The following is a 14,089-nucleotide window of genomic DNA, read 5'->3' on the forward strand; positions in this document are numbered from 1 at the left end:
TACTCAGATATAACTGCACAAGGCACATAGCAAGTTGGCCTTGAAAAAGTAGGTCAAGGTTACCTACTTTCAGTAGGCGTCTGCTCCATGCCAAAATGCATCCACAGTATAAATTTGGTGGTGATATCTCAATGTATTCTTCAGATAATGTGATTATGTCGTTGAATGGACAGACAGACTAATGGTCAATCACTATTTTATATAAAACAAAATCTCCATTTTTTCCAGTAGTACTCATATTACGTAATGATTGTTGATAATTCATCTTAACTATTCTCTTATTCTATTGTCTGCCATTGGGACTGTCTGACATTCTGGAATTCTACTTCTCATGTAAATATGTATATAGTCTACAGAATCTTACTACTTACTACTACTATTATTATTATTACTTTTTTTCTATTATTTGTTTTTCTTGCACTTTATCCTGCTACCTTGACCAGTGAATAGAGTTTCATCTAATCTAATCTAGTCTAATCTAATCTAATCTAATCTAATCTAATCTAATCTAATCTAATCTAATCTAATCTAATCTAATCTAATCTAATCTAATCTGAGAGAAAGTCACAGCAGCACCTGTACACCTGTCACTGAGATGTTATAGATGTTCTGTAGAGAGCATCCTTACCCACATCTTTGTGTGGTACAGGAGCACCTCTCAGGTTGACTAGAAGGCTCTGGAAAGAGTCAGAAAGTCAGCACAGAGCATCATAGGAGTACAGCTGTCCTCTCTGTCAGACGTCTATAACACCAGGTGTCTGCGCAGGGCCAGAAGCATCACCTCCGACAGTTCACATCCCGAACACAGCCTGTTCACGCTGTTGCCCTCAGGGAAGACGTACAGATCTATCCAGGCCCGCACTTCCAGATTTAGCAGCACATTTTACCCAAGTGCAATACAGGTACTGAACACATTACAGTGACAATACCTCAAATAAGGATATACTTTTAACATATCCTTAGTGTTCAGCTAGGGTCAAAGTGCAAAATATATTTGTTTCTTGGTTGGTTGACATGCTTGTTTTTATTCTGTATATATATTTACGCTTTTTTTCCTTTTAAACTGTTTTGCACTACGCACCACAAGAGAGACGTCTCTTTTAATTTCGTTGTACATATATGTATAATGACAATAAAGGCATTCTATTCTATCTATTCTATTCTATCTTTTCATAATTATGAGGAACACAAAAACCTTTTTCTAACTTATGAGATCAAAATCTCGTATATTGGATTTTGTTTCATGGAGGTGTGATGGATTTCTTTCTTGTTTCACTGTGCAATAGAACAAACAGTATAAAATATTTGCATCGTTCAGCTCATGAAGGCCAGTTAATCAGCTGATAGGATATTTTATAAATTACCATTATTAACTACATGTAACAGGGCTTACCTACCGACTGAAGCAAAAACTAATAATTCAACCTTACAGTGACCTAGATTTTGACAGTTTTATTTTATGTTAAAGTCCGTATGTATTGATTCATTGTTCTGAGGTTGATGTTCAGTCAGATTTATTTCACCAAACATCATAGTTCACAGACATTTATTTCTGTATTATTTATTAATTTAGACATTTATTATTTAGATGTACAGTTTAACAATCATCTGTTGTCTAATAAAGTCTAATACATTGTTTTAGGGGACAGTGATATCAGCCAATAAATCAGTATCAACATTTAAAGTTAAAAACTAAAGCTATTATATCAGCCTTTAAAAACATCTAATGCTGCTTTTGTCTGTATTATTTTATTATTTATTCTTAATTTATTTACTCCTTTTTACCTTTAAATGTGAATGATTGATAAATGATGTGTTCACTGTACCTTGGTCATGAGCTCAGTGACAATTTGCAACCCTTTGTGAAGGATGACACCCAATAAACGCACCAGGTTTTTATGTTGGAGTTTCCTGAAATAAGTGAACCCACAATAAACACAATCATCTCCAGCTCCACTGACAGTCTGTACAAACACACTGCACTGTTCTTCTGTTCAGTAGGTCAAGAGTTTAAGAGTTTCAACAGAATTTGCAAATATCCAAAGTAATGACAAAATTTTCAGGCTCACGTCATGACTGTGGTCTCCTGCAGGAAGGCCTGAGCCGTGACGTCGCATTTAATGGTCTTTACTGCCACCCGCTGGCCCATGTATTCCCCTTCATAAACCGCTGTGGTCAAGAGTCACACAGTCCTACACATTAGACTACAACCTCATGTAATCTGAGTTATTTCACAAAAATATGAAAATTGAAAGAAAAGAAATATACTCACCCCCAAACTCGCCCTCTCCGATGTTCTCTCCCAGTGTGAGTTTTGTTATGTCCAGCAGCCATCCAGCTGGAGACCAGAGACAAATGGCACATTATTGTCACTGTTTGGTAGAAACATTCATTTAGACCTGGCTTTCCCAAACTTGGGGTTGGGACTTTCAATAAGGCCTGTCACTGAGATTCTTTGTTTTTTTCTTGGAGTAAAATACATGAAAATACCGTGATCCGTGAATTAATTTTCCCAATTAAAATAGAAGAGTTTATAACAGTAAGACTAAGGATGCCACAAGATGAAACAATGTAAAAGATGCAAAAAGACACAAATGATGTTAAAGTTGGAACAAGGCAAAAGCAGTGTACATGACAAAAATGAAATAAGAGGGTATAAGAAAAAAAAACTACAAAAAGAGGTGATAAGACAATGTTAGGAGTTATTTCTGATAAGATAAGATAAGATAAGATAAGATAAGATAAGATAAGATAAGATAAGATAAGATAAGATAAGATAAGATAAGATAAGATAAGATGTGTCTTTCTTAGTCCCAGAAGGGGAAATTCCAGGTTTACAGAAGCAAACCACAAAAGCACACAAGAGCAAAAGAAGTGCAAAATCCAAATAAAGACAAATCAAGAAAGCTATATATACCATTTATAGCTGTGCACATACTGATCATGCCACAGGCTGGATAGGGATATGGTTAATTGCATGGTTTATTGCACAGAAGTATTTGGAGCTGTTTCTGTTGTGGAGCCTGACAGCTGCAGGAAGGAAAGACCTGCGATACCTCTCCTTCACACACTTGAGGTGTTCTGGATGATGTCCTTCACTGATGTTCTCAACTCCAGCCAAATGGATGGAACTCAACAATGTTTTGGAAAAATTAATGAAAAATGTACACAACGTGGCTGTTCAAGACATATTTTTGTATATCTGGGTCCTGAGTACACAGACAGAATTTTAATTGCTTTACAAATTAATCCACATGTTGTTTTTGTTGTCATTAACAATTATGGAGGATATCTCTGCTCTGATCTGTAGAAACACCAGACTTACTTTTTGACAGCTCTAACACTGCTGACTTGGTTCCTTGTTTCGGTTTAGGCTTCAGTAGAGTTGTAGCAATAGATCCTTTGTTCTTTGAGTAAAACTACAAAAGAAAGAAATGAAAGTATCAAGCATATTTGCAGTGAAAAAAAATCAGTCATTAATTGATATTTGTGCTTATCTGGACTCATTTTTGGCTCTAATTCTGTGTTTTCTGGAAATATGTACTATATCAGAGGTGGATGAACTATTCAGATCCTTCACTTTTACATGAAAAGTAATGACACTGAAAACAACCCAATATAAAGAGACATTCTACCTTAAAAACTGTATGAAAGGTCTGTGTTTTACTATAATATATGTATAGTTTTGATTTTTTTACTAGTGCATTGATGTACATTGCATTTAAAGCTGAGGTTGAGCTAAGTTCCATCTACTGCCATGCACAATATTTCTACAATCATCACACATTTTTATCATCGCTGTCATGTGAAAACCATCCATTTCTAAAGGTGACAGCTTTTTATGAGGCCAGAGAAAGAAGCTTCTTTTCAGATCTGTGATTTTTAAATTAACTTAAGAAAGAGGAAAATTTTCTCAAGTCATGAGCGAAGACTTATCATCTACATTGAAATCAACACATTTAGAAATATGCTGTTTTCACTATACAAAAAAGGGATGAAAAACTGTATCTCATGATCCAGACAAATGTAGTAGAGTGAAAAGAACAATATTTACTTCTGAGATGTAGTGGAATAGAAATAAAAACCCACCGAAAATGGAGAATAAAGAATAAAGTACAAGTATCTAAATTTTCTACCTGAGTAAAAAATTTAAATACACATCACTACTGCCTTTGGCAAATTTTTAACTCAGATTTTATTTAACTTTTAATAGAACAATTACTGGGACATTTTGAAACAACGTCACCAGAAAAGACCCATAAATTTCTGGAAGTACCTTTTAGTAGTTGTGGTTAAAGCTGTGAATGACCAAGGAAGTATGAATACACCACACAAATGAGTGTACACAGGGCTACACAGTGCTACACAAGGCTTGTCTATCACCTCTTCTGTTTTCAAATGAAACTCATCTGAATTTAATTGTAGCCTCTGAATCACTATGACACAGATGCAGCAACTCAGCCCAAATATACCAAAACTCGCGCTGTGTGTCGTCATAGGATTGGGTCGACTGGTGTGAGTCAGGCCTCAGGATGTCTGTGTTGGTCTGATAAGATGCTGATGTGTGTGAACTGGCCTGGTATGTTTCCAAAGCTCACAGCAGTTTCAAGCTTTCAGGGCATCTTCACACTGTCACACACTAAAGTGCAGATAAACCAGAAGAGAGCTGCTCATCAATTTTACATCTGGCTCATGATGTGTTTATTTTTACACCACTGTGAGTTCAGCTGGTGGGTGTTCAGTTTGACAAAAAGCAGGGAGCAGGGCATCTAGGGCAAACAACATCAGCCATTTCAGCCTCACATAATACTGACATTCTAGTGAGGATGTGTTTTTTGTTGTATTTACAGCTCACTTCCAGGGATATAAACAAATTGGGTTTTTCCTCTAAAACAAAAAAGTGGTTTGTTGCTGCAACTTTTTATGTGTTGGATTACAGAGATCGTTTGTAAAAGAATACCTCTGCTCCAAGGTTATTATCGTTAACGAAAACGAACGAAATGACGAAAACTAAAATTGAAAAAACATTTTCGTTAACTGAAATTAATAAAAACTCTAATTAAAAGAAAAAAACGATAACTAACTGAAACTGTATCGTGAGCTTACAAAACTAACTAAAACGTATAAAAATTATGGATACAATTCCCTTCGTTTTCGTCTTTGTCAATGTCGGATTGATATGAAATTAATTTATTTCGCTCCAGCAGTTTTAGCTGGTGACACCATACGACACTTCACAGTCTGTCATGTCTGGTCACTGGTGGTTTCCAGTCGTCTTCTGGTCCCCACTCTACCTGTAACATACAGACTAAAGCTGGGACACAGCAGCACAGTCCTGTCTGGGATTTACTTTAGTGATACATGGGTCGGGGTTTTTTTTTTTTTTTTTTTTTTGGCGTACAGTGTGTGTGCGCGTGAGTGACAGAGACAGAGCAGAGCTAAAGGACAGAGTCAGTGTTGAACTAGCATCCAGGTTAAAACTGGAGAGTTTATCACCATGAAAAGGCCTTCCAAGCCCTGAACTGCACAGTTTAGAAGAGGAGAAAAGAGGAGGATGAAAACTAATCCAATTACAGAGGTATGGAACCTGTTAGAATGTTAAAAAAAACGTTTGATGTTACTAGCTACAGCTAGCTGAACTGAACTGAAGCAAAGTTGGCTAATAATGGAACTGGAGATGATTAAGAGATGAGAGATCTGCTAAGGTGTGGTTTACTGATGAGGAACTGGGTTATATATGTTTATAAGTGGTTTGTATATGTTCCTATCTGCTTTAACTGCTGGTTAGCTGGTTTGTAATAGGTTCCTATCTGCTTTAACTGCTGGTTAGCTGGTTTGTAATAGGTTCCTATCTGCTTTAACTCCTGGTTAGCTGGTTTATAATAGGTTCCTATCTGCTTTAACTGCTGATTAGCTGGTTTATAATATGTTCCTATCTGCTTTAACTGCTGGTTAGCTGGTTTATAATAGGTTCCTATCTGCTTTAACTGCTGGTTAGCTGGTTATATATGTTTCTATCTGGTTTAACTGCTGGCTGCTTTGTGCATCTCCTCTCATGCTTTGCACATCTTCGCATTGTTTCACGTCAGTGACGTTGTGTATGGATTGCACCCCCCCTCAACCTGCTATAGGGAATTTATACATTGTACAGTACATTGTGTCTCTGCTCAGTCCATGAGCCGCCCTAACCCGACCCCCAAATAAAGTGTCCAGGGTAACCCATATCCACGCCTCACTAATTTCTTTGAATAGGATGATGAGGAAGATAAAATATATGAAATAACTAAAACTAATACCAAAACTAAACTAAACTAAACTAAAACTAAGCATTCAGAAAAAAACGATAACTAATAAAAACTAACAAACCTGCTCTAAAAACTAATTAAAACTAACTGAATAAGAGAAAAAAAAGTCAAAACTAATTAAAACTAAACTATAATTAAAAATCCAAACTATTATAACCTTGCTCTGCTCAATGTCTTTTAATAGTTGACAGTGTTTCCCATGCTTCTCTGAGGTTCATTACTAAGTGTAAAGTGTAGACACACCACTGTGACTTCTACTCTGGGTAGGATGGCCTGCTCTGACCACCAGAAGGATCAGCCATTGGTACAGGCCTCTTGCCTGTCTACATTTGTTGATTAATTGTGAAGAGAAATTCTGATATTTATTCTCTCTGTGCAATGATCATTTGTTGCTTTCTGTTCCATACGCCTGTACAGAACTGAGAAAAGGGGTTTTGTTTACTCTGCACCTTATGCATGGAATCAGCTGCACAAAGACTGGAAACTAACTGGTGTTATTAACAAAGGTTAACAAATAAACAAATAGCTAAATATGTAGATTGTGAAATTCTGGACTGACACTGAAACCAATATAGAAATTTGTCTGACTGCCAATGCTCGAACATATGCTATTTTCTGTTTGTTTTTATTTGCATTAATTCCTCTTTTAAAAAAAAAACCAAAACAAAAAAACAATGCCAATTCATCATGTGTTTGAATCAACATATATTCAATGATACAAATAGATGCAATACAACTCATCAAAAGCCCACTGCCACTGGTGCAATGACAACTGATGTAGCTGATGGGACTTTTTTTTTTTCTATTTAAAGGTAGATTTCTTTGTTAAGCGGGGATAAATAACCAAAAAAACAATATAAAGACAAAAGTAATATTAGTATTAATATCAACTATCTGCAAAAATAGTCCTAAATCAAAAATCTTCATATCGGGCAAGAATTTTGTAATTAGTGCATTTGTGTTTGGAACCACATTTTGGTCTGTCTTAACCTCCTGAGACCCAGCAATGCATGTTTGTTCTTTGTAGGGGACAAGAGTTTTCATGTTTATATAAAAAAAAAACATGTATCTAAAAAAAAAAAAAAAAAAACCTTGCATGCTGTTTCCAATCAAGAAATGATTTAATGTAAAAAAAGCATACTTTCCCAGATCTCAAGAGGTTAAATGGCGGTGTTGCCATTTTTTCTGATAAGTACAAGTTGCTTTACTTTTTTAGTTTTATGGTCCATTATGGCTTTTCAGTAGACTTTAATTCTACTTTAAAGGAGTGATAATTTTGCTTTTTTGAAATGGAATTATGCATTTTAAAACATTTCTCTGTGGTCTACATAAACTGTAAATGCTATGCTTGGGTTTGAATTCTTCATTAATTCAACTCTGCAGTTCCATCTTCAACCCTATTTCTGACTAATGACACGAGAAAGGTAATTTTGAGTGCTGGCCCTTTAAATTCAAGTGAGCCACTTCATCCCCCACCCCCTCCACGTTGTTGGCTGTGCTGCTCTGTCCTTTTCAGCCACTTGTGTTCATTAACATTAACCATCAACTGAACATTTTAGGTAATTGGCTCAAAGTTTGGATGTATTTTCAGTATGGACTACAATCGCTGCTGCTGACAAACATTATGGTGTACTCTGAGAAATGTTCACTGGAAGTCCTGACCTTACATGTGCAAATGTCGTGACATAACTAGTTATAAACGAAACATATCAAGAAGAAATTGAAACTGGTTGAAGAAAGCCACTCAATTATTGCTGGAATGAATATAAAGATACCTTTGCAGCACCTGAAGGGTTCAAATTCAAACTTTTTGAACTATTAGGGTCCCCAAATACACAAATAAATGTACCAAAGACTAATGTCTGAAGACTAAAAGTGGGTTTAGCAAACTATGACCCAATCTCGTCAAGTAAAATGTATGGACCTCACACAAGACAATCTATGCCTTGATAATGTGTCTTCTGTGTTCTTGCAGTGTACAGTTGACAAACAGGCACAACTCATTTTAAGTCTCCACGATCAATGTGTTCCTTTCCATCCTGGTGTCTCACCTCGATCATGTCGATGAGGTTGAAGAAATACTGTGTGTTGTCGATGGTCAGTTTATTGTCCTGATAAATGACCCGGTAGTGGATGACCTCTCTGCAGATGCTGATACACAGGACGTAGTCGCCAGGATGACGGATGGACTCTCGCACTAGGAAAAGGCCGTCCTCAGGAGGCTGCAACTTATAAACTGCTTCTGGACCCGAAATCTTCCCATGAAACCAGCTAAGGAGAGAAAACATAGATTCAGTGACAAAGAAACTCCTCAGTGAGTAAAGTATCTGTTGTCTTTCCTAAAAGCTGCTAGAAGTTGCTAAATGACCATCACCAAATTGGCATAACTGTAATGTGCATATAATTGTAATGAAGGATGTAGGAGAGAGGAATAACATTGTGGGAGAGATAAAAAGTGAGTATAAAAACCCCCTAAATATGGTTGAGAACTACAAATTAACTATACTCTGTCAATTCTTGTTTGCATAATGTCCCAGTTTCAACCCTCCTACTTGGGGACTGGCTAAAATGACCCAAAACAGACACTACTTGGGTTAGTTAGCTACAGAATTTGTTTGTTTGTTTAGTTTTTAGCTTCATTTTGGTTTGGTTTTTACCCAGTTCAGTTGGAATTTTTTTGTTTGTTTGTTTGTTTGTTTTTGTTTTTACTAATATCTGGGCTGCAGTATGAAAGCATCACATTTTCAATTTTAACAGGGCAGGGAAGGTTAAGTTATTGCACCAAAAAAGGAAGTTAAGACAATAATCTTATGACAATATTTGTTGCGCATCCAAAATTATCCCATGCTATGTGGTCACATGATGTGTTTTAAAGTTCAGCCAAGACACTGCAGCTAATATTAGAAACCAGTGTTCATGTCCTGGTCACAATACTGGCCATTTGTTTGTTTGTTTGAGCTCAGTCCTGCTTCTCCATGACTTCTCTGCTGACACCAAATCCATCTTTTTCTGTTGATTGTGAAGAAAGGGGAAACCTACGGCATGAGGCTGAGGCTGGAGTCAACTCGCAGCGCCTCTCGTTCACGTACACTGTTGGAGTTGATGAGACCTTCCTCTCCTGTGCCATTGTGTCGGGCTTTGTAATAGCCTTTTTTCTGAAATAGAATGAAACAAGATGTATCAGACAGTGGACATTATTTGCTTTGTGCCAAGCAAATGTGTGTCTTCTTTAAAAGTTGCTGTACATACTGTGCTTGTGTCGATAATAGTGATGATGTCCCCTTTGTGATAAGCCAATTCTCCAGATTTGGGCTTCCTGTGGCCTCCCTTTGCAACACATTGTGTACCAGTGGCCCAGCTCATCTACAGAACCACAGGGACAGTGATCAATCAAACACTTTAAGTTCACAATAACCAAAGAGGAAGTTATGTTTTTACAACCATTCAACCATCTGATATCAGCCATTTGGACAAACTCTCTGGATTTGTCTTTGTGAGTTCCTGATGGCAATGACAATAGATGACAGATGATGAGACTGGTCAAGGTTAGGGTTACAATAATCCTAACTAGTATGGTACTAGTATGTTGTTTTTCCATCTTGTTTCACATTGTTTGTTGTTTGTGTTGCTTATGTCATTATCATCATGCTACATCATCTAAGTGATCTGACAAATCTTTTTTGCATCTGTCACATTTCTCTTGTCTTGTTACATACCTCTTACATTGTTTTACTTGTCACATATTTTACAGCTGAGTCTTGTCCATTATTAATTTGGAAACTGAATGAGCATGTGACCCTAGGTTTGCTGTCAGGATTCTTATTAAATAATACCATAACAATAATTTTGTGTGTGTCAGATGGCATCAAGACTTGTGGAAGTAGGTCAATATTAACCACCTACAAACTCTTCATTCCCTGCATGAGGTTTAGATTTTCCACCAATAGAAACATATACCAGAACTCATGTAAATCCCATGTTCTACGTCTGAAATAAGGCCATATTTTGTCTAATTTACTAATATAATATAATATAATATAATATAATATAATATAATATAATATAATATAATATAATATAAGACTTTGAGATTACTCTCACATTGTACAGTTTAACAAATCCAAGGCAGCAAAACACAGGATGAGGACAGACTCAATAAAGGAGAATAAAATGTAATAATCAGGGTAATAATAATCTTATTCACCTTAAATATTTGCCTCCTTACATAGAGCAACTGCTGATTTGCCTTCAAACACAAATTAAGCTTCTCTAACACCACTCACCATTCCTACATAGAATTGTACAGCAGAACTGTTACATAATCAGCAAAAAGCTCCATTCATGCAATAAAAAATACAAATGCAGGCTGTTGGACATGAATATTTCTGTTGGACCCATTCATGTTATATTTAATGTTTAACATTTAGCGACTGCATGTTTTTTATGGTATACATGTACCAGGACCCTGGAGGGGAGCTTTAATGAAGCATGGCACCACAATAAGCCTTTTCCCTTTTTCTGTTCTAAAAAAATCAATACAAAAATTCAGTGTCTGATCAGACTGCAGTGTATTGATACATTTCAAACTCCAGTGATTCTGTTTTGGATGCTACAAACCCTATACGGTACTAGCTATTTCCTTTTTTAAAAACAAAACAAAACAAAAACATTTTGCAGAAAAGTAACACTCTGAACAAACAAACAAACAAACAAACAAACAAACAAACAAACAGAGTACTTTGGAGTTGTCTTCACCCACCTTTACCATCTGCAAGAGCTGGAGGCTTAGATGGTTATGTCTTATTGATGAACACCTTCCAGAAAGGCAAATGAATATAAGTAACAGCTGAGCAGCCCATAGAACTCCAGTTAATACTAAATTATCTTTGTTCTGGAAATAACCTGCCACGAAAAAAAATAAAATAAAATAATAAATAAATCCAAACGTCCACCAGCTTGTTCTGTCTGCGTTTCTTCTCTGGACGGATCCTCTGATCAGCTGATCAGAAAAACAGCAGCACTTAAACGCATCCTGAGCAACTGATGGTGTCCCGGTCCGTATCAACCTGTCATCAGCACCGGCAAGAAGGAGGGGGGTTATTCATTAGACAGGCGGACAGACAGAGGGACAGACGGACATATGCTCTCCTCAGGCTGGTCTGGTCTGAGCGCTGCTATTATTCCTCTGTCGAGTCACTTCCTCAATACAGAAAAATGTCATTCATCTATAATGAGGCGACGCAAGAAGTGACGCCATCAGTGATTTTTTACACTTCTCTGGAATACTTTAGAAGAAGGAAGTTTTTTTTTTTTTTTTTTTTTACATAATTTACACAGTGAAAAAAACAGAAATCTTTGTATTGTTGTAAAACTCTATTTCAGTGCCTACATCTCTAAAACTTACATAAAGTACCCATATTCATCTTCTATAAATGACACCAATTGCAAGAATTTTGTCATATATATTATGTATAATATAATATAATATAATATAATATAATATAATATAATATAATATAATATAATATAACATAATATAATATAATATAATATTGCATTGTAAGAGTAAGTCAAAATTATTTGCAGTGAATTCCTTAAATGCAATACCACTTAGGGCCACTACATTGCAGTGCGCTTCCCTCTGTCGTAGTTTTTTTTTCACCTCTCTAAAATACTAAAATAATAATTGTTTGCCAGGGGTCATGGTGGTCTATTTTTTTTTTTTTTTCATTTGGAGCCTCTAATAAGTGTTCAGGTGGTTCAATATTAAATTATTGCTCCATTGGTCTAAATAGAGAGAAGTGATGCTTGTTACAGGACAGCTTGTTGCTGCTGAGTTGGACTTTATTGACTAAAATATTTTATTACAAACAATAGATTGATAAAATTATCATTAGATCATACTCTGCATCAACATAGTGCTCAAGTGTCCTTGCACTACATGAACAACTTCACAATCACATAACTGCTCATTCAATTCAATTCAATTCAATTCAATTCAATTCAATTCAATTAATATAATTGCCTTCAATATTTAATTCAGTACAAGAACTTTTAAATCATTTGGTTAAATTTGTTTGGTTCAACACTTTGAGTCAGTACAGTTTTAAGTACACAAAAGTTAGGGTGGCAACAATTAATTGAAATATACAGTATTGCTGAAATCACAATGGGCACATTTTCTGATGAGGGTAAAGCATATTTCACATCATTCTAATACATATTGTGGTGCTCAAGAGATTCCCCCCATTGATTCACCACCGTCTCTACAAAGCAAACATACTCAAACAAACATCTATGCAATATAAGCAGAGGCTGAGGAAGCCCTGTAACACCACAAACTCACTACCATGGTGTGGGCCAGATTTTGCCTCCATCAGAAAACATGGACATTATGATTTTAGAAATACATCTCAATTAGTGTTAATTGTTCAGCCCTACATTGTCTACAGATGACATATATCACCATATAAAACAAATAATTTCAGTGGCGGCTGCTGGTCTTTAAAACAGGGGAAGCTCATCTTACGGCTCCAACATAAAACTTGTCGTGTAATAGCAAAGCAATCAAAAATAAAAGGAATGCTTGACTGTTATGCTTCATCTATATCTTAAAACCACAGCAATACACACTTGCAGGCAGTGGCGTGCACAGGTAGACACTAGGTTGTCGTGGAGGCGTAAACGACAAAGAAATTTGTGGAGAATGGATTGGTTGTCAGTCAGGCCTTCCTTTATTATGCACAAGTGAGAAACTGACAAACGAAGCTTTGCCTCTCTCAGAAGTCAGTTCTGACCTGTCCAGGAAGTCAGTCTAACTTATAGTAGCCTGTGCTAAGCTTAAATGTGATTGGTTAATATGATGTATGATGCTGTTGCTAAGCAGAAGAAAGAAAATAAGATACAAACAAAAAGAATGCAAGACCTTGGAGTTGTCCTGGGAAGTCTTAGGGAGTTGGGTTATGCTGTATCATGTGGTATCGTTAGAGACAAAGTAGCTTAGGAAACATGCAGAATTGAGAATCTGACTGAGAATAAATATTCCTATCTAGGCCTGTGATTAGAAAGAGAATGAAAACTGAAGAGCTATCATAGGTGTCTAATGGAAGACTTATGGTCAGTATTAAAATCAGTATTAACAAGGTGGTGCTCTAGCACCTGCCCCTTGCCGTCTGGACCAAGCATGTGCCCTTTTGAAAGTTAGTTTTTGTTTTGTTTTGTTTTGTTTTTAAGAGTGTTTGTGGCTCATTCCAACATAATCATCTATAAATACTGGACGATTAAAAGCGTGTAATAATGCCCCAATTATTCCCCCCCGCCCCCTCCTCCCCACACAGTCTCCACAGATGTGACGCGTTCCCCTCACACTCCGCCTCCCCTGTCCCAACAGCCAGGTAACATACATAATGAATCGAGTCGAGTGTTGTTTGCTTCTTAAACCTCAGTTGCCAAACATAACTTGCATTTAAACTCTCTGTTGTGAAGTAGCCAGTCTCATACAGCACACAACAGCTGATCATACATTAGCCGACAGCCCACAATAAGATAGCTTAACAAGCTAGACGCTAGCCCAAATCAATATGACATGATGTGATGACCACACTAATGTCAGTAGTTGTCCATCACAGCATGTGAATCTATCAGTATTTGAGCTGAATATTTAGTATTGTATTGGTTTACATTAGGCTACATAATTAACACTTGCAGTAATTTTATTTAAATGACAACAGGCAATTCCTAATTACATGTAAAAAAAAAAAAAAAAAAAAAAAAAAAAGGAAAAG

General features: G+C 36.3%; 1 protein-coding gene across 4 annotated transcripts in view; it reads right to left on the minus strand.

Annotated features, from left to right (window-relative positions):
• Positions 1 to 11,571, minus strand: part of matk (megakaryocyte-associated tyrosine kinase) — a 30,382-nt gene extending 18,811 nt beyond the window's left edge. For 2 of the 4 annotated variants that reach the window (XM_030132111.1, XM_030132108.1), the window contains exons 1-8: positions 11,065 to 11,228; positions 9,555 to 9,668; positions 9,345 to 9,460; positions 8,357 to 8,576; positions 3,326 to 3,419; positions 2,273 to 2,338; positions 2,070 to 2,169; positions 1,827 to 1,911 (exon numbers count right to left, since the gene is read on the minus strand). In XM_030132111.1, the coding sequence (XP_029987971.1) occupies positions 1,827 to 1,911; positions 2,070 to 2,169; positions 2,273 to 2,338; positions 3,326 to 3,419; positions 8,357 to 8,576; positions 9,345 to 9,460; positions 9,555 to 9,668; positions 11,065 to 11,073 (804 nt within the window). In that variant the 5' untranslated portion in view covers positions 11,074 to 11,228. Of the gene's footprint in view, positions 1 to 1,826; positions 1,912 to 2,069; positions 2,170 to 2,272; positions 2,339 to 3,325; positions 3,420 to 8,356; positions 8,577 to 9,344; positions 9,461 to 9,554; positions 9,671 to 11,064; positions 11,229 to 11,257 lie in introns of those variants that run through there. The other 2 variants (XM_030132109.1, XM_030132110.1) reach the window with 2 other exon arrangements.
• Positions 11,572 to 14,089: the final 2,518 nt, after the last annotated feature.

This window comes from Sphaeramia orbicularis, chromosome 4 (genome assembly GCF_902148855.1).
Source record: "Sphaeramia orbicularis chromosome 4, fSphaOr1.1, whole genome shotgun sequence".
NCBI classification, from domain to species: Eukaryota; Metazoa; Chordata; class Actinopteri; order Kurtiformes; family Apogonidae; genus Sphaeramia; species Sphaeramia orbicularis.